The sequence below is a fragment of the Carassius carassius genome, chromosome 37, assembly GCF_963082965.1.
Source record: "Carassius carassius chromosome 37, fCarCar2.1, whole genome shotgun sequence".
In the NCBI taxonomy this organism is placed as follows: Eukaryota; Metazoa; Chordata; class Actinopteri; order Cypriniformes; family Cyprinidae; genus Carassius; species Carassius carassius.
The window spans coordinates 15,540,959-15,562,698 of NC_081791.1; the positions used below are offsets into that span (position 1 = coordinate 15,540,959).

The 21,740-nt window shown below is 44.3% G+C and overlaps 1 protein-coding gene across 2 annotated transcripts in view; it reads right to left on the bottom strand.

Annotated features, from left to right (window-relative positions):
• Positions 1–21,740, bottom strand: part of LOC132118159 (ephrin type-B receptor 2-like) — a 76,235-nt gene that overhangs the window by 19,033 nt on the left and 35,462 nt on the right. For both annotated transcript variants that reach the window (XM_059527765.1, XM_059527764.1), the window contains exon 4: positions 2,599–2,754. In XM_059527765.1, coding sequence (XP_059383748.1) covers positions 2,599–2,754 — 156 coding nt within the window. The remainder of the gene's footprint in view (positions 1–2,598; positions 2,755–21,740) is intronic.

Below are 21,740 nucleotides of genomic sequence, written 5' to 3' on the forward strand. Positions count from 1 at the left end.
TTTTCCAATATTAGGCAGCCCGAGTGACCCCCATAAAATGTAATCTCATTATCAAGTCACAACAATACCCCACCTACAGTAAATTGTCCCTAAATTAGGCCTATGTGATGTAAAGTAACTCTACACATGGCCCCCCCCCCCCCCTCATATTCTGCTGGGCTGCTGACTCGAGCACATTCTTACTGCTCTGTCTTGTGTCTTTATGATCTGATTTTCACTTATTCATTAGCCTATTATCACTGCTCTTTTTAAAAAAGAAACTGGATCAAAGTAATCTCCGCTTTCTAACAAGCCACATTAAAGTAATAAATTCATAATGACAAGAGATGAAAAGAGAAGTGGTTCATTGTAATGTAAAACAAGAGTGAAAGGGAAGAATGTTCTCCTCCCTCTATTCTGGACCCAGTGCAGCAGTTCAGATTACTGACAGCATAGAGCACTACTCCAGCATTCACACAGGCCCAGCCTCCCCAAAAGAACAGAGCATTATGCAAATCCCATCGGGCCAATCTCGCTGCTCACTGAGTTACAGCACTGAATGAATGTTCAGTGAGTTGCACACTCATTTTCTTTTTGCTGCACTTAACTGAAGCTCTAAAAAGGGCAACCTCATGGAAAAATGAAAAGACAAAAAGACTTCAAGAATGTGTACAAAACGAGTCTCCAGTGCTGATGTAAATGATGTTTTTAAAGAGTAACTAAACCCTAAACCAACTTTTTTTAGTGAATGATCTGTAAGAATGGGGCTTTATTAGTGCTGTTCATTGATTCGAGTAACTTTTTTGACATTTGAGTATAAAGTGTTTTAATTCTACAATATATGGTGTAAAAACGTCTGAGTGCTGCCCTCTTCAGGTTGAACGGTGGCTACTGCAGTTGATTTTTCCTATTGGATGTTGCGGTGGCAGGTGACGTAAGCAGTTTCCAGCTCACCACGCCCCTTGGTACGAGCTACCACGCCCTTGGCAGTATAAAACCATCAAAATCACTGTAGTGAGTCAGGACGCAGGAGCTGGAATTGCGAGTATTGGTAATGACCAGAATAGACTATTATAGCATCTTTCAGCATAGCAATTATATAGTTATTTAGATCTTCAAGTTAGCGTAGATTTATCTGTATTTAGTACAGTGGTCAGGATGGTACGTAGGTGTGTTGCTAGTTGCGACAGCACTGCTGGACTGCATAGTTTACAGGCAGACTTTAAAATTAAGCGCCAGTGGTTGCATGCACTTGGCCTGGAAGACCGCAAGTTCCCGCCTAGAGCTCGAGTGTGCAAACTGCATTTTACACGGGATTGCTTCTCCAACGCAATGGAGGTGGAAATGGGCTTCTCCACACAGCTCGCGCTGAAAAGCGACGCGGTGCGGGAGGTAAGACCGCAGTTTGAGCCAGCGGCTCGAATTGATATGAACAGACACCTCGACACCCTCCACTTCAGGTGAAAGTGGGGGAGAAAAGTCCTCTACTTCAAATGATCGCTCTGTTGCAAAGCTACTTCCGTCATTACAGTCACTCTCCATTTTAGCGTCTCTGACAGCAGCTGTCAATCAATCCGTCACTGTGGGTCTCCGGATCACGCCGCACTCGCTCAGCCCCGCCCTAGGTTCGTCCCCTCTATCTCCGCTGTGATCTGCCCACTTTTCAGCATTTTTCAAATATTGTCAGTGGGTGGAGTCTGAGCAGGGGTTTAGTTACACTTTAAGTAGGGGTGTCAAAATGACTGCTACTTTGTGACTGAACCTGATACTAAATAGAAAATAGTATAAACTCAATTCTAAAACTTCTTTTAATTTCATATGTATATTTTAACCCCGGTGCATTACAGAATGACTTGAAGGTAAATTGTATCTTAATAAACTGCTTACAATCTATTTTGTCATGATATATGATTATTATTTACTTATTGAAGAATTTAATAACAGCAATTGTATTTTGATGTTGTTTTTGTTGTTATTACAAAACTTATTTTACAATATAGTTTATCATTAACAAAAACAATATCAGTGTTCAAATTATTATTATTATTATTATTAATAATAAATAGTAGCTTTAGTAAAATAATTTAATTCATTTCCCTTAATTTTTTCATTTCTACAAGTGCACCAATAATAAACCTCTGTCTGCTAAGTTGATCATTATTTTCATTTTATACACAATAATCGATACATTTTGAATATTCAATTTCTATATTGTTATGTAAAAAAATACAATTCATCTATTTAAATCTTACAGCTGAACATAACAGCATATGAAGAAATGTTGAGATTTACAATTAAATTATACATTTTTCTAATGATTGACTTTAACTGAGTAATTAGAGTGTTACAGTTAATGAACAGCACAATTAAATATTAATGAAGAAATACATCTTATTATCAGAAAGTACTCATAATTAAAAACTACTTATACCGTCCGATAACCAGAACCAATATGGAATATCATGCATCCTTAGTTCTTATCTGTACTGAGAAAATCCTTTGAAGATAATCAAAATTGACTAGATGTTTGTGTGGACCACATCAAAGCCTGTCTGATTTCCAAAAAGGAGAGTCAAAACCACCATAAATGACATAAAATAGCATAAGAGAATGACATACTGGTACAGGGCATCTGTAGAGGGTCAGAGTCTGCACGGTAGTATCCACTGCGGCACACACAGTTGGTTGCACCCTCGCTGGTAGTGCGGCTGTTGATGGGACACTGGAGACACTGCTGGTCCCCTTGAGATGCTTTGAAGGACCCAAATGGACATGCTGCATTAAAAAACATAAAAAGAGACAGCAGAAAATGGCAAATCAGAATTATTCATTTAGGAATTTATTTGATAAGCATGTTTTAAGATGTTTCACATACATAAATGTCTGGAGCTCATTATTATCACTCTAACTCATTCATGTCTGCCCACATTAAGCACATTTTCTTATAAGACAGCCATCTTTATATTTCTGTTTGGAATCAAAGAGAAATGTAGGAAGTGAAAGCCCTCACAATGATCACTTCTGATGGGCCTCCTGTGCAGTTTTGAAGCTTGGTCTCGCACTGATAATCTTTTGTTTGGCATACAAAGAGCCGAATGGCACAAGACCTTGTTAAATCACAGCACACTTTTTTTCCCCCTGCTGCCTTTACTGAAAACAAAATGCAAATGCTTGTGCTATTCAGAATTCTTTCTCAAATGAAGAATAAAATATACAGTACCGGTAAATAACAAAAATATATATATAAAAAATATATATGTCCACGTGGGAATTCATAGTAATTAACGTAATTCGTATAATAATAATAATAATAATAATAAAAAGTTGAATAATGCTAATTAAATAACCATACTAAAATCAAAAGTCATAAAATGATTAAACTCATAAAGTGTTTTCGGGCATTACTCCAGCTTGCTAACATGACAATCTTCCAGCATTGAGAGTAAGACTGGGAGCAGCAACCAGTGAGTGATATTATTGACTGTTTGCAACTGTTCTTGCAAACTGATTTAATGAAAGTATTAAAATAGCAAACATCATGTTTATTATTTCTTTAAAGCAACTTTAAAACAATACATATTATGAAAAGTGCTACTTAAAACATAATAAAAAAAAATTATTAAAAAAAAGAAAAAAAAAAAGAAAAAAAAAGCTTTCCCTTTCGAGAGTACTCTCGTACTGCGTAAGCTAGCTTACGCTATGGGAAAAGGTCCCCTTTTCTCGAGAATATGAAGCCAAAAATTATCCTTAATTTTTAAATAATGTAAAACGCAGTGCTGCAGAACAGCAGACCCAAGCGAAGCGGCTCGCGCGCTTATTGGCTGTGCTGCGGCAACTGCAGCAACCTATGGTGAGGCGGCGGAGAGTAACGAACCAATGGGGGCGCTTCGCGCCCATTGGACGTGAGAGCGCGCCAAAATAGGCGTGGCTGGAACTATATAAGCCACCGCTTCACCATAGGGATCAGATTTCATCTCCTTCAGCGATCTCACCTGCACTTCGCTGTCTTCTCCGGAGAAGCCTCTACACGCCGTCGAAAAGCCTCTCAGCGGGATAGCACTGCAACGCAGATCTGAGGACGCCGGCTCGTGCTTCATCTCGACGCCGCCTTCAGCACTCGCTTCCTGCTGCGCCATCCGGTGTGACTATATCCTTTTCAAAGCTAGTGTGTTTGCCGCTGCATCACACTTTTTTCCTCCAGAATTCGAGGCGTTGTTTCAAATGCCTCGGGCCTGCGCTTCCTGCCGAGGCCCTCTGCCCAGCGAGGACCGCCACATCATCTGTGTCTCCTGCCTGGGCCGCGAGCATGCTGAGAGACTGCCCTGAGTGCGACAACATGGCTATATCGACCCTGCGGGCTCGATTAGCTCAAACCAGCCACGATGCTCCACCCGCTCCGCCTCTTCTCTCTCAAGTGCCGCGTAAGAAACGCGCGATCAGAGAATGCCTGAGCATACTGCTACACGCGAGCTCACGCCGGAACACTCCCCGCGTGCCTCGCCCGCTCTCTCTCCTTCGCCTGTCCTCTTCGTGGACGAGCAGCGCCAGTCCCTGCTCACCAGCGCCCCCTTCTCCTTCGGAGCGCCTGAGGCGGAAGAGGACAGACACGACAGCCTTTCTCTCGCCGCGTCCAGTAGTGAGGAATGGTAGGGCTCCATTGCGGACCCCCCCCCCCCCCCCCTCTACAGCACCCAGCTGCACCGGACAACGCGCCGATATCGACGCGGAGCTTACTCGCGTGCTTACAAGGGCTGTCAGCGACCTTCAGCTCGACTGGTCTCCTCCAGACGAGCCCGCTAAAAGCAGGCTGGATGAATGGTTCCTGCAGGGGCGCCCTTCGGCCCCTCTGCAAAGAAACGCCCCCTTCTTCCCAGAAGTTCACAATGAACTCACGAAGTTATGGAAAGCCCCATTCTCCGCACGCTTGAAGACTTCTGTCTCGTCAGCGCTCTCCTCTGTCGACGGCGCCCGAGACCACGGTTACGAGAGCCTCCCCCCTCTCGAGGAGGCTATTGCTGCACACCTCTGCCCGCCCTCAGCCGCTGGATGGCGGTCGAAGCCTGTGCATCCATCCAAGCCGTGCCGCACCACCTCAGCTCTCGCTGGCCGAGCTTACACCTCCGCTGGTCAAGCTGCTTCGGCTCTACACACCATGGCTGTGCTGCAGGTTTTTCAGGCCAGACTTCTCCGTAACCTGGACGAGTCTGCCCCAGATACCTATGACTTTAAAGATCTCCGCAGCGCTACTGATCTAGCCCTGCGTGCGACAAAGACCACAGCACAAGCGATCGGCCGAAGCATGGCAAGCCTCGCTGTTTTAGAGCGACACCTCTGGCTCACGCTCACGGAGATGAAAGACGCCGACAAATCCGCCTTTCTCGACTCTCCTATCTCGCCTTCTCTCCTATCTCGCATACTCGAGCTACTGGTTCCGGCCTCTTTGGCCAGTCGGTTAAGGGTTTCGCTGAACGCTTCACTGAGGCTCAGAAAACGTCACAGGCAATGAGAAACTTCATGCCGAAACGCTCTAGCTCTGCTGCGGGACGCCGTAGAAATGCGCCGCCCCCTCAGACCTCGAAGCCATCGCAGCCAGACTTACAGTCTCGCCCAGCGACCAAAACCCAGCACCGCTCTCGCTCTACGAGCCGCAAACCGCCAGAGAGACGGGGACCTCGGCCCAGGATTGTGCTGAACCCCGAGCCTCCGAAGCCCTCCTGACCTTCGGGCTGAAAAGACCGTGGTTAAGTCCCGCTGCGGCCGGACCACCACACAAGAAACCTCACATGCTTCCTCCAATCCCCTCACTAAAGGCGGTTGGAGATGTCTATACTGCAGTAAACGAGCCTGTTACAATGCACGCACGCCTGCACACAAACGCCGTTTTCACGGCGACCTCAATAAAGCACAAAAAGAGCTTTTTCTATGTAGGCAGTGTGCCCACTACACAGTACGCACCCCTACATGTATACACACTCCCCCAAGTGTCACAAAGACTCACTCGGGTCTCCTTTCATGCCCACCTTCCCGCTCGCGCCGGAGGTGCTCTAAATGTAGCGCGCGTGCCCACTTCTCAGTGCGCAACCCTACAAATAAGCGCTGTCACCACAGTGTCACAAGCACAGCATACTCGAGCTACTGGTCCCCTTATAACAGGCGGCCAGTGCCCGAAGCACATTCAACCCATAGCCGCACGAGCCGCTGCATGGCAGGCCATCCCCGGCATATCAAATTGGGTTTTTAATATAATAAAACGAGGTTACTCGCTCCAGTTCGCTCGCAGACCGCCGCGCTTTCGCGCCGTGGTCGAAACGAAAGTGAAAAGCGAAATGACACACGTCCTTCGCGCCGAACTGATAAACCTTCTTGCAAAAGGGGCGATAGAAACTGTCCCCCCGCGCAGCGCGAGTCAGGCTTTTACAGCCGCTACTTCCTCGTACCAAAAAAGGATGGCGGTCTCAGACCCATCCTAGATCTCAGACGTTTGAACAAAGCGCTTATGACGCGATCGTTCAAAATGTTAACTACCAAACAAATACTCGCGCAAATTCGCCCGAGGGATTGGTTTTTCTCAGTGGATCTGAAAGACGCTTATTTTCACATTCAAATAGCACCCCATCACAGGCCATTCTTGAGATTCGCCTTCGAGGGGCAGACTTATCAGTACATGGTTCTTCCATTCGGCCTCTCCGTAGCGCCCCGTACGTTTACACGGTGCATGGATGCCGCTCTCGCACCCCTGAGAATGCGGGGAGTGCGAGTATTGAACTACCTCGACGACTGGCTAGTTTTAGCCCATTCCGAGGAACTACTGACGACACACAGATCCTGGATCCTCAGCCATTTAGAATGCCTGGGTCTCACGATCAACACAGTCAAGAGCGCTCTGTCTCCCAGCCAGAGGATTTCCTTTTTGGGGATAGACATAGACTCTGTGACATGTACAGCGCGTCTGACGTCACAGCGCGCTCTCACTATTCAGCATTTAGCCGTGTCGTTCAAAGCCGGGTCTCTTTACCCGCTCAAACGATTTCAGGAAATGCTAGGTCTGATGGAATCAGCCTCTGCGGTTCTCAAACTGGGCCTGCTGCGCATGCGCCCACTACAGCGCTGGCTGAGAGACCGTGTTCCAGCGCGCACCTGGATTTCCGGCCGCGTGCGCATCAGGGTGACCCACGGCTGCATCACAGCTCTGGCCCCTTGGAAAATAGCCAACTGGTATCAGTTAGGCGTAAGCACGGGCGCTGTCTCGAAATGGAAAGTAGTCTCGACAGATGCATCCAACCTCGGTTGGGGCGCCCTGTACGAGGGCAGGTCTGCCTCCGGCCTCTGGTCGAGCCCGGAGCGACTGTTACACATAAACTGTCTGGAGATGATAGCGGTCGAACTATCCCTGAAAGCTTTCCTCCCATTTTTAAAGGGCCACCACGTTCTGGTCAGATCAGACAGCATGTCAGTGGTGGCCTACATAAATCGCCAGGGTGGTGTCAGGTCAGAAACCTTGCACACCCTGACCGAACGTCTTCTGACATGGGCACATTACAATCTGCGCTCGCTAAAGGCAGCGCATGTACCTGGCATCCTGAACCGGGGCCCGGACATGCTTTCCAGGGCGAATGTTCCCCCTGGGGAGTGGTCTCTTCACCCACAGACGGTTCAGTTGATGTGGAGCATCTTCGGCAGGGCAGAGGTCGACCTCTTCGCCTCAGAAGACAACGCTCATTGCCCAATATATTTTTCAAAGAGCAGGGACGCGCTGGCCCTCGATTGGCCCAGACGCCCGCTTTATGCCTTCCCACCGGTCGCGATGCTACCGCAGGTCATCGATCGGGTCAGGAAGAGCAGATGTGCTATGCTGCTAGTAGCCCCACTCTGGACGACCCAACCTTGGTTCTCCGAGCTGATGCAGCTGTCCAGTACAGCCCCATGGCCAATACCGCTGCGGAAAGATCTCCTCACGCAGCTGAAGGGCGCGCTCTGGCATCCCCACCCCGAACTTTGGGCCCTTCATGTATGGCCCCTCTACGGGTACCCGGGAACCTCCCTGAGGGAGTGTTAAAGACCATTACGGAAGCCAGAGCGCCCTCAACCAGGCGCCTATATGCGCAGAAATGGTCAGTGTTCTCCACCTGGTGCGGGACACGGAACCTAGACCCTCACTTATGTGACGTGACGGAGATACTCTCCTTCCTACAGGAGCGTTTAGATGCGGGCAGATCCCCGTCTACGCTCAAAGTGTATGTGGCAGCCATTGCAGCTTCTCATGCTCCGGTGGCCGGCCTATCACTGGGAAAAAACGAACTGGTCATTCGTTTCCTTAAGGGAGCTCGTCGGATGAACCCTCCCCGACCCCCTTCAATCCCTTCCTGGGACCTGTCTACGGTCCTAGAGGCCTTAAAGGGCCCCCCTTTTGAACCGCTTCAGTCTGTCGATATGAAGCTTCTTTCGTTCAAAACCGCTTTTCTACTGGCTCTGGCCTCAGTCAAGCGAGTGGGGGATTTACATGCACTATCTGTAAGCGCTGACTGTCTCGAGTTTGGGCCTAATGACTCCAGAGTCATTCTCAGACCAAGACACGGCTATGTCCCCAAGGTGCTCTCAACACCGTTCAGAGCGCAGGTCATCTCGCTGTCAGCCCTTTCCTCGCAAAGCGACGAAAGCAACGCGAGCTTCATCTGCCCCGTCAGGGCTCTTAAAACCTATATTGCGCGCTCCGCCTTATTCAGGAGGTCGGACCAGCTCTTCATATGCTTTGGTGGGCGCACCCGAGGTCTCGCCACCACGAAGCAAAGCCTATCGCGATGGATAGTAGACACTATCTCGCTGGCTTACAAATCTAAGGGCCTTCACTGCCCGTTCGGCATCAGAGCCCATTCCACCCGAGGTATGGCCTCGTCATGGGCGTGGTCCTGCGGGATACCACTGGATGATATCTGTGCGGCAGCAGGCTGGGCCTCTCCGTCCACATTTATTAGATTCTATAATCTGCAAGTCCCTGCCCTGCAGGCCAGGGTACTTTCTATATAGACGTGCTAAGCCTTATCACGTCCCCCTTTTTTCGTTCCCTATATAAAGCTTATATTAATTTCTCCTGCTATAAAGCCCCGAGCTCTCGCCTCGGGCTGTGACAGGTCGAAGTTCTCGAGCACGCACGGCGTTTTACATTGTGTTCCCATAGCGTAAGCTAGCTTACGCAGTACGAGAGTACTCTCGAAAGGGAACGTACTCGGTTACTAACGTAACCTCGGTTCCCTGAGATGAGGGAACGAGTACTGCGTAACCTGCCGTGCTTTGTGCTCGGACCGGGTGATCGCTTCAGTCGATTTAAAACCTGATCCCTATGGTGAAGCGGTGGCTTATATAGTTCCAGCCACGCCTATTTTGGCGCGCTCTGACGTCCAATGGGCGCGAAGCGCCCCCATTGGTTCGTTACTCTCGCCGCCTCACCATAGGTTGCTGCAGTTGCCGCAGCACAGCCAATAAGCGCGCGAGCCGCTTCGCTTGGGTCTGCTGTGCTGCAGCACTGCGTTTTACATTATTTAAAAATTAAGGATAATTTTTGGCTTCATATTCTCGAGAAAAGGGGACCTTTTCCCATAGCGTAAGCTAGCTTACGCAGTACTCGTTCCCTCATCTCAGGGAACCGAGGTTACGTTAGTAACCGAGTACGTTTTCCCCCTTCAGTGTCATCTGGTTGAGAACCACAACCAATATCAGAGAAGATAGCCAAAACTTTCAAGCTCTAAAAAGGATATAGAGGATTCATGAAACGAATCAATAAGACTGATAAATCAAACATCATCTAATGTCTGCCTCATTGGTTCTCACACATTACATGCCATATTTAATGGTCTATGTACACTACCATTAAAAATCAGTAAAAAAATTAAATAAAAAAATAATTTATTCCCATGATGGCAAAGCTGAATTTTCAGCAATCAGTCTTCAATTGCATGTAATCCTTCAGAAATCATTCTATGCTGATTTGCTGCTCAAGAAACATTTATTATTAATGTTCAACAGTTAATATTTTTTGTAAACTTTAATGCCTGTAAATCTTTTTCAGTGTAACATCAGCATGTAAATGTCAGATTTTACATCTCTGGATGAACTATCCCTTTAATTGTTAAAAGTTATTGATCCTAGCAGGAAAATCATTTTAGTGAATAGTCTGGACATACAGTACGTCATGAAACCGGAACTCTCTCTGGTGAACCGGGATGTTACCATATTTATAATTTAGAATACACTTAAAAATGAAGACTACTCCATCCAGTCATGCGACTGCAGAATGATGTTAAATTCATGCAGCATTTCAACAAAACCCAAACTCGCATCATTTCCCAATCACAGACTGCAAGATAGACAGCATCCTTTATTTGCTCGCACCAAATTGATCAACAGCTGCCACGTCTGCCCGTCGGCCAAAATAACCTCAATGCTCATAATAATACTGTACAAACGTTTGTACCACACAGAAATAGCCTACTGACTCCAACTGCGAATAAATCAAAGACTGAGGGTAAATGTAATACGTGTCGCATATCATCTGCAGGTGCAAAGAAATCAACACTTACCAAGAACAAAGTGTGTTCTAGGAAGTACAATGAAACTCATTCTATTAGCCTAATACCCCAAATGGCTTTGACAGTAAAACATTACTCTTGGCTGGCGCTTTCAGGCTATGATTGATGACAGAACATTCTCTTTCTGCCAGAAGGAATATAAGGCTTCCACGCTCACACATCAGACTGAGTTAGAGCGGTGGACACGGTGAATGAGGTGTTGGTTACAGTTGAATGAGGCAGAGTGGGTGTGAGTGACAGTGTACAGGAGTGGAATTAAATATGTGGTACCACAGGGCTCCACAATAGAGACTGTGCCATGTGAGAAGGAGAACGACAGCAGAACAATATCCCACCGACATATTAGATGTGTGGGCCGTGTACTGTACATGACTGGAGTATTTAAGTAGGTGCTAATGGAATTCTGTGAGAAATTGATTAAAGACCTTTGTGGCACCGTACATTTTTTTAATAATCTTTCAGATCTGTTTATCTTCATTCCTGTGAGCAGTTGTGCTTTTTTATGAGGCACATTTTACAACAGGGAAATCACAGTAAACAATTTATTGCCTCAATATAACAGTTTATCCTTTGGTGAATGACATTTTCTTGCCTCTTAAACACCAACTCACTAATGTGAAGGTGTGTAAGTTTCTCAATGTTAAGGTACTTTCTTCCTTATTGTCTTAAAATGCGGAGAAAACTATAACTAAGGCATTCATAGGTTGATTCTCTCAAAGTACAAACGGTTTGTTTGAGAATCTAGACCAGCCCAGTATTCCTCATCCAATGGCATGAGTTTTTGGGGCAGCCTATCTGTTTGGCTGACCAATGGAAGATGAGGGGAGTGTTTGGGAAACCTGTTTGAAAACCAGTCATTTTTGCAATTCCGTTTGGAGATGTAATGAGTGGTGGTGATTTGGATTCACTGAACAAATCGTTGTAATATAATGAACAAAACGGTGAAATGAATCAAACAAATAATTTAACTTATGTGTTAAGTGAGTCTTAAGGTGCAGTCACATTGTTAGCTGCTTGGTGAAATCCAGTGGTTTTCAATAGGTACCTGCAAACTCAGGAAAGTGATTTATGTGTGAGAAGTGCTTCATACATCAATTTACTATTGATAGTGCACACTGAGAATTTTATGCAGAAATTTGTGACTGCCCCTTTACATTACATCTTTACAGGGCTCCAGACTCATTCATCCCACTGGTTGCTCTTTTGCAACTAACTTTCTCAGTTGGTCACACTAGCACATGATTTGGTCGCAATATTTATTTATTTATTTATTTTGAGCTACAACATGGGGTTTATTGATGCATGCTGATGAACTTATACCATAGTTTATAGTTATATGGAATCAAAAGTGGTTAACATTAAAAAAAAAAAATTTGATTTGCCGTTTGATGCTCCTCAAATGCAACAGAAATGGCAGTGCTTATGAGTTGAACAACGCGGTGGTCGCGCCAGTGCGACTGCTGACAAAATTAGTCGCAAAGGCAGAAAAAATGGTGGTCGCATTCTGGAGTTCTGCATTACCAGTAGGTAGTGACTAATTGAGTCTTACTGACTCATTAAATAAATAACTGACTCAACAGAATCTTTCAAAAACACAGAATCATTCACATAAGAGTGTCTTATGGTTACATGGAATTCTATATAGAAAATGACAAAATAGCCTAAATAAATGAACTAGACTTTAAAAACATCCTTGAATCATTTACTTTGTGTATCATGTAAATAACTAGGATAATTCTTCCACCTGAGATTGATTCATATTTCGCACTTAATGAACAATGAACCCCCTTTCATTCAGCCGATTCTCGTTCATTCCAAATCGAGACTTGTTTAAGCTCGAAAATGCCAACTCATTAACAAACAACACGTCCTAATTTGTCCATTTCACTTACTAATGAGATGTCCTAATTTGTTAAGTGTTTCCACCCAGAGTCTTGTTCAGACTCGAAACACAGGCTCATTTAGTGCATTCCTTCAGTAGGTCCAACCAATGAAATGGTCTTTCACAGTCCACACTCAAATGCTACTTGCTTGTGATTAGGGATATGCCGGTATCAAACTTTCCTGTTGCGATTAATTGATAATGCTTTTATCACTGTTTATCCCTTATTGCCAGTTTATGTTAACCAATGAATTAACTAATGTTAACTAATGAAGCTCTAATGTAAACTGTGAAAGAACAATAAAGAATCAAAACACTTTCAAACAATATTTGGGGCATGTTGTAGTCCAGATTAAAATGAAAAAAAAAAGTTTGAAAATGAATAGCCTATTAAGTCTAAATATTTAAGAATTTGGCGCTGTGATGAACACACACAGCAAATTCACTAATCTGAATGGCTATTTAAAATAATTTAAATATGTTTTAGAAATTAGTGCAGCTGCTTTATTTATGGGGTTTTCAGGGTAAGGGCTGCATTGTCTGCAGTTTAGCGCCATCTGCTGTCAGAGAGTGAATGTGCTTTCATTCAGCGCTTCTCTCATGCGTTCCCCCATGTGCTTCTCATGCGTTCTTGTTTACATCAGAGCACACGCTCATTCAAGCAGCATACAACGGTGTTGTGCATTTTGACCAGTTTAATGGGAATAGTATTCTTAAAATGCATTCCAAATTCTGAATAATTTGTAATATATAATTATTCACGGTACTTATAAGTGCCCACGATAACAATATCTTTCATATTAATTACCGTGATAAATCGCATTACAGAATACTGGCACATTTCTACTCCTGATACAGTCAGCCTTTTAGGGTAGGAAAAACCACCAAAGTAGTTACATGTTTAAAAAGGAGAGACTTATGAGTCAGTGCATAGTGACTAAATGAGAATGAATCGTTTACTTAAAATGATTTATTCATTCATTCATTCATTCATTCAAAAAAAAAAAAACATGGAAACATCAATAGTTCCATAACTCAACCGACAATAATTTTTTTTTAAAACATGACAGCTAAGCCACAGCACAGTTGCAATGACTGATCCTCAAGTATGCTGTATTTTGTAGCTTTCATGGTAAAACTTTTTGTATCTCTATCAATCAGTAGGATGAATCAAGCTTACACTATACAATTCCATCTGCACACACTTCATCGCTTCATAAACAAGTTGCTCAGCCGAAAAACCATAGCTTAAGATCACAGCAGTTGACAGTTAGGAAATTAAATCTGCAGGAAAGAAAAAGGTCCATTCTTCCTCAGACAATGCAGAGACATCATGGACCTTTTTCATTAAGAGACATAATTTCATGCAGTATAAGATATGGATGCAGTCTTTTGTAAGCCCTCTCCAACAATTTTCTTGGCCAACTTGAGACCACAGATGTGTCTATAACCCTCCTTGGCAAAGCAGGCGTTTGGAGAGACATTAATATCCATTAGAGGTGCCGCGTCAACCTGCTGAACTCATCTCAGGATTCACACAGGGGAGTTTACTTGTTTAATGGGGGTGAAGGACTTAGCTCATCTGTGCTATACTGCCCGTCATCTATATATCAAGGTGAATGAAAAATTTAAGGAGTTACTAAGGTAATGAGCTTTTTCCTTGAGCATCCATGCTTCTTATGAAGCCTTCAAAAGAAGTAGCATAATTGTTTGAGGAGTTTACTCTCCAACCAAACACACATTTTGCTATTATATACAATAAACTGACAACTCAGTCCTGTCCTTCAATTTGTTTAGGATTTCAAACTTTGCTAAGGACCCCCAAATATGATCTTCCCCTTGTAGGGGACCCTCTTTCTAAAATAAAAAGCCAGGTATATACACAACTGTTCAAAAGTTCAGGGTTTGTAAGACTTTGAAAATATATATTTTTTTCTTTTACCAAGGCAACATTCATTTGACATTAATTTAGTAAAAAAAGTAAAACTGTGAAATTAAACACTTTAAAATAACTGTTTTCTATTTTAAAATATATAATTTGTTTTTGTGATGGTAAAGCTGAATTTTCAGCATCATTACTGCAGTCTTCATTCGGTTGAAATGCCAAACAAATCACGATACAATTGGAGTGGTAGTTTATATGAATGTATCTCTGAGGGGAACTGACTGTCTTTAGAAAAGTTTACATGGCATGTTATTTTCGGCTTGCCTCTGAACGATGCATACTAAAGTAGTGTTCATAAGCGCAGCTCTTCTTTGTTTTACAGTGGTAACCCAGGAAACACTGTATCACTGCTGTTCATAAGCGCCACCTCATTTAGCTCGTCTGGCAGAGAGTGAATCTGCGTCTCATTTAGCTTGTCCTGCTCTTTCATTCAGATATGTTTTATGCAATGTTGGGCAAGCTACTTGTTATGTAGTGAGCTAAGCTAACAGTTACTCTACATTAAAGGGTTAGTTCAACCAAAAATTTAAATTATGTTTCTTTTTACTCACCCCAGGGGCATCCTCGGTGTATATAACTTTCTTCTTTCAGATGAATCCAGTCTGAGTTATATTAAAAAATGTCTTTGAGCTTTCATATCCATCCATAAAAAAAGTGTCTCACACGGCTCTGGAGGGCGAACAAAGGCCTCCTGTGGCAAATCGATGCATTTTTGTAAGAAAAATATCCAGATTCAAAACGTAATAATCACTTTAATGTAGCCTGCACCAACAGTTGTACACGGAAACAGTTCAGTTCAGCCGGAAACCTCCTATAGGGCTTGGGCGCCGCGTTGCATTCTGGGACGTGGTGGCCATGTTGATGGCCTTGCGAATGTAAACATACAGTTTGGAGAAAGAGAAAATATGTTAAAATCCCACAACTGAAAAGGTTGTGGGATTTAAATGGATACACTAAATAGGGATGCCAGGGATGGTTATGTGGACAAAATCGGCACTATTAACGGTTTGGATCCATATGAAATTCCCAACAAAGAGTGGAGCACCGACGACGACTTGCTCCGCACTTTTGCATTACAGAAATCCTCGGCTACCTTGTTTGTTTTATGAGCAACTACACTTCAGAACAGTTCCGAAGCTACATGTCATTGGAGTCTCATGTACAGTTCACAAATGGATAGGTTCAGGAGTTGCAGATCATAAAGCCGGCAAACACTATACAGTAATCCGGACAAAGGTAAGCTGCGCTACACCTAGCTGCTAGTTTAGTAACCGTTAGTGCTAACAATCATACACACATGTACTTTTAACTATATGTTTCAAAAGTGTAGTTAGTAGCTTTTTTTCCGGGGTTCTCATGTATTTGAGCTCTTTTCCCGCTGTCTTCCCATTTTAGTATTTTCCTGTAAAATATCCTGTGAGCCCTTCCATCAGACCTGTCAGTCTCTGTGCTGTTGTCCTGTTGTTACACCCTTGCCCTTCCAGCGAAACAGATGTTTTCAAAGCATTGTTTGGCTAACTTGAAAGCAACCTTAGCACGATGCTGGTCTTTTTAGATAGTGTGGTTGTTGTGAGAGCACGATTTCATGCCAATCTGTAAGCAAAGTCACGTCAGACCTAGCTTCACAACTCGCTTAGTTAATGCAGCAGTTTTGTAGTAACGTTACGAATTTTTGCTGTCAGCAGAGGGAGAGCAACAGAAAGATGAATGTTGAAATTTTCCCGTATTTTAGATTAGTAAGCCGGGAAATTTCCCTTATGTTCAATGTTGACTTAAGCTATATAAATTAATATTCAGATGTTATAGTCTCCGTTGTCGCGCCTCCAAGCAGGAAAGCGGTGGAAAGTTAATCCATTCAAAAAAAATTTCCTCATGGCGATTATGTGCTGCGCTATTACACCCCATAATACAGCAACGGTTTACCATGGTTGAAATAGATTTTTAATTAATCAAATTAAGACACACGGCTGAGAGGGAGTACTCTAAACACTGCGCAGTAGTCCGAGTAGCAGTAAAGGAGGCCATCAACATGGCGGCCATGCCAAGTAATGACGTCACAACGCCCAAGCCCTCTTGGTAGTTGGTATTGTGGCTTTATTATATACAGACACATTTATATATGTATATATAAATATATATATATATGTATATATATATATATATATATATATATATATATATATATATATATATATATATACACATATATACATATATCTATATAGTCAGGGGTACACACAACTTTTTCAGCCTGGTTCTCATATGAGAACCTGGAGATCTGGTTTGGTCCTCAAACGGCACATAGTGAGACCCATCAAATATAACTATAAAAAACTAATTAATAATTGTGATAATATTATTACAATTTATTTATTTATTTTTATTATAAATTAATAAACTATATAATATAACTAATATAAAAAAAATATTTTATAGTAAACTTAAAAAAAAAAAAATGCTATTATTATTATTATTATTCATTTAATTTGAAATTTCATCATTTTCAAGCTGAAAATCAGCAAGCTTTTATTTTGGCGGTTGCCGGCAAGTAAGTACATGCGCATTCGGGTTTATCACTGTCATCTGTAGAGCGTCAGTAAAAGAAATGTCACAGTTTTGCATTGTGCTTTGAAAACAGTAGCGGGTAGCCTAGATTTATGCTTTCAGTTCAAATAGAAATCTTATACAGTACAGTTTGTCGATCTAAACTGGTAATTGTGCATTAACAGCTATCAACCATGTCGGTACGCAAACGTGCACTCTGAACTTAATTTTGAAATTATACAGTCTAAATTAAATAAAAAACTGCTCATGCTGCATGTACGTTGCACCTTTGTTTGGATCATGATTAAAATACAGTGGTTGCCTCTAATTTTAAATGGAAAGAGCACAGACAAAGCCTTAGTTTGTTTATACGGAGCGATTTATTTTATTTGAGTAACTTTCTTATTTGATTTGGGGTTTGTTTTAAAATTTCAATTTAGTTTTGTTATATTTTAATTTCACAAAAAAAGTTCAGCAATAGCCTAATAAAATGACACCTTTTTATTTACTATATAATGTCTTAAACCTAAATTTGTTTTTAACAAATTGTGAGAAAATCAAATCGTGAAATCAAAATCGTGAATCGAATTGTGAGTTAAGTGAATTGTTACATCCCTATTTGTCAGGATTCTTTGATTCTTAGTAGGACTGGTTGTTAAAGATCCCTAACTTTCAGCACAACAATTGAATGGGGATGTCATCTTGGGTGGGGTGAAATTTGGCACAGATCTCATGGTGCCATCAGTGCGACACATCTTCAGTTGTGTGACCTACCTCATTGGGTGTTTCGGCCACTTATCACAAGACACCCTCTGCCGGGGTTGGCCCACCACGGGTACATCAGACCCGGGTGTGTGTCGCACGGTGGTGGCACCATGCGACCATTTGGCAGCCCATGTTGCGCCCATACGTTTCAGCCACAGCCAGTGACTGCTCCGTTCCGCTGCAGTGGCAAGTTCTTTGATTGCCCTCCGATCCCTACTTCCTTCAAGAGCCTTGTGGTAGAGCTGGCTACAAAACCTCTGCATCCCACCTCCACTGGCCACACCTTCACATTCCAGCCCCGCCCCTCTGCTTCAGCTGCTAAGTTGGCATATCGCAGCCTCTTCCGCTCGAATGCCTCGTCGATGGCATCCTCCCATGGGACAGTCATTTCAACGATGAAGACACACCGGCAGGACTTGACCAAAGGACAAGGTCTGGGCGCAGCTTGGTTGCTGCAATTTCGGGTGGGAAGGTGAGCCTCTGGTTAAGGTCTACCCGCATTTCCCAATCCCCGGCCTGCGTTCAGTGGGCCAGAGTCTGGGAGTGATGGCTTAGTCCACTGTTTCTCCCCTTCCCGCATGAAGGTTGTTCTCTGTGGGATGGTAGTTTGGGCATTTAGAGGCGTGGCGTTGGTGGTTACCCTCTTGTTCTCAAGTTCGGCAGCCAAACACCTCAGCACTTGGTTGTGGCGCCAGGTGTACCTTCCTTGAGTTAGGCTTGTCTTGCAACCCACCAGGATGTGTTTGAGGGTTGCTGGGGCTGCACCCAGGGGACAGGCTGGGTCCCCTCCATACCAGAGATGTAGTTTGTTTGGGTAGGGCAGGACGTCATATGTGGCCCTGATGATGTACCTTAGCCTATTAGCCTCCATACCCCACATCTCACTCCATGTGATTTTTCTCCTCTCCACGCCATCCCACTTCATCCAGCGGCCTTGCTGGGCTTGGGAGACAGCCTTGGCACTCCTGGCTGCTTCCTCCTGGTGGCGCACCTCCTCCACCACCATGTGCCGCCGTTCGGTTGGAGTAGCCTTTTGTCATGTGGGTGTTGCTGCTTCCAATCCAAGGCCCCCTCTGCCATGTTGGACATGCCCCACTATATCCCGGTGTCTGAGGGCAGCCTTTGCCGCCACAACCGCTGCCGACGGCTTCCATTTCCTCCCCGTTGCTAGGGTAGGAGCAGCAACTCTGACGACTGGATCCCGGGATTCTGTGAGAGTCATTTCCAGCCTTGATTTGGCACATTTGTACTCCTCCACCAGGCTTGAGATTGGCAGGGAGAGGGCTCCATTGGCATACAGCCCAATGCTGGTAAGGCATCTCGGCAGTCCAAGGTACTTCCTCACTTGTGCATTCACTAATCTCTCCAGTCGAATGGCATGGGATAGCGTGACCTCATAGATAGAAATTGGCCACATGAGACGGGGCAGCAGCCCAAACTGAGAGCACCACAGCTTCACCTTCCCTGGGAGAGCAGTGTTGTTGATCTTCTTGAGGCCGCTGATTGTATCCTGCCTGAGTTGCTCCACCTGCTTCGAGTCTTTGAGTTCTGCACTATACCAGCGGGCGAGGCTTTTGATGGGCTTCTCCAGAACTGTTGGTATTGGCTCGTTGTTGACCTGGAACCTCTCATTGGTAAGCTGGCCCTTGACAATGGAGATACTGCGGGATTTGCTGGGTTTAATCTCCATTCTTGCCCATTTGATGTTTTCTTGGAGTTTATCCAACAGGAGTTTGGTGCATGCATTTGTTGTTGTTATTGTTGTCATGTCGTCCATGTACGCCCTGATTGGAGGAAGACGCATTCCGCTCTTCAACCGCTCCCCTCCTACCACCCATCGGGATGCTCGAATAATGAGCTCCATCGCCATTGTAAACGCCAGTGGAGAGATTATGCTTATCTCGAGGTGCTGCCAGGCAGTTGTACTGGCCTGTACTGTCACACAGCATTGAAGATCCTGGAAATAGACCCTATGGGACTTGGAAGAACTTGAATGCAGTCCACAGAATTTCATGCGGTACTGACCCAAAGGCATTGGCGAGATCCAAGAAAACCACAGTAAAAAGAAAACAGCATTTATTTGAAATAGATATTTTTTTTACATTATACTTGCGGTCACATTTGCTAAAATTTTATGTGTCATTCGTGAGCTAAACAATTTCTTTCAAAACTTTTGAACTGTTAAAAATATAAAAAATAAAAAGGTTCTTTATTGGCAGTGATGGTTCCATGGTCATTCTATCATAAAAAATTATCTTTACACTAGAAAAATGTTATTTAGATACAATGAAAAGTAAGGACTGATCACTAAAAGGTTCTTTTTCAACACTTTTCCAATTACAGATTTATTCATTAGAAAGAATGGGGGGGGGGCTTGGTAAATGCATTAAAGTTTACTGTGTCACACATTTTATGTTGACTGTGTGCATTCAGCAAAAAATAAACAAACAAAAATAAAATGACTAAATAATCTCATATTTTCAGTGCCTCCCACAGCAGGAACCTGAAATATCAGCCCAGTGACGGTACGGTCACATGCAGTCAGACACAACCGTCAGTAAACACAACTAAGAGCTCATCTCAAGAATGTATAAACAATCTCCACAGTGAGCCTCAACTGATGCTTCTAGGAGCTTGTTAACACTTAGTATAGCAGGAAGTCTACCAAAAATCAATTACAACTACTAAAAGAATCTTTTATTTGCACATGCTGTTTGTTTTGTTGCACCCTATACAGTAAATGAATTATGAAAAAGTAACGTCAAACATGCCCAAAAGCTTGATGTTTTCTATGTCAAAACACCACATTTTGCAGACAGTTCTGAGTGCTGAGTTGCAGAAATACCTCAGCTGGCTCTTAAAACCTCAAAATGTGCTAGGTCTACACTTTACTTCTGGATATATGCCCAGTTATGATGCTCTTATAATAATCATCATTTGATGAATTAATGCTGTGCAGATGAATGGGAACTGCACAAAAATGTATTTTAAACAAAATTCCGTGGGCAGCAATACTGGAGCACTAATTTAACCAAGCTTTATCAGCTCTTTGGACTCTCATTCTGATGGCACCCATTCACTGTAAAGGATACATTTGGTGATGCAATAAATTCACAAAAAAATAATACATCACAGTTGATCCTCAGGAACCAAGTCAAGTCACCGTTGATCTTCAGGAACCAAGTCAAGTCACCGTTGATCTTCAGGAACCAAGTCAAGTCACCGTTGATCTTCATGAGCAAAGTCAAGTCACCGTTGATCTTCATGAACTAACTCAAATCACAGTTGATCCTCAGGAACCAAGTCAAGTCACCAACGATCTTCACGGGCACAGTCAAGAAACAGCTGATCTTCATGAACCCAATCAAATCACCACAGATCTACCAGAGCCTCGTCACATCTCAGCCGAACTCCCAGAGCCTCGTCACATCTCAGAGCTCTCGTCCTATCCTGTCACGGCCAGGGAGGCCGTCAATGAGCTCTCATTCATTCCGGTCTGGGCTAGGGAGACCATCCACCAACTCTCTGTCTGTCCTGTCATGGCCACGGAGGTCCTCCATGAACTAACCGCCTGCCCTGTAATGGCCAAGGAGGCCAGCTACCATCTCATCACGGCCACGGAGGCCGCTATTAACCTGTCAATGTTCTCTGTTTCAGTCCCACCTGAGCAGACTTGCGGTCCGGTGCCATCGACTCCACTGTGGTGGTCCTCTGCTTCGCCCTGGTGGGCTTCTGTCCCGTCTGCTCGGCTGTGGTGGTCCTCTGCTCCGCCCTGGTGGGCTTCTGTCCCGTCTGCTTGTCTGTGGTGGTCCTCTGCTCTGCCCTGGTGGGCTTCTGTCCCGTCTGCTTGGCTGTGGTGGTCCTCTGCTCCGCCCTGGTGGGCTTCTGTCCCGTCTGCTCGACTGTGGTGGTCCTCTGCACCGCCCTGGTGGGCTTCTGTCCCGTCTGCTCGGCTGTGGTGGTCCTCTGCACCGCCCTGGTGGGCTTCTGTCCCGTCTTCTCAGCTGTGGTGGTCCTCTGCTCCGCCCTGGTGGTCTCCAGC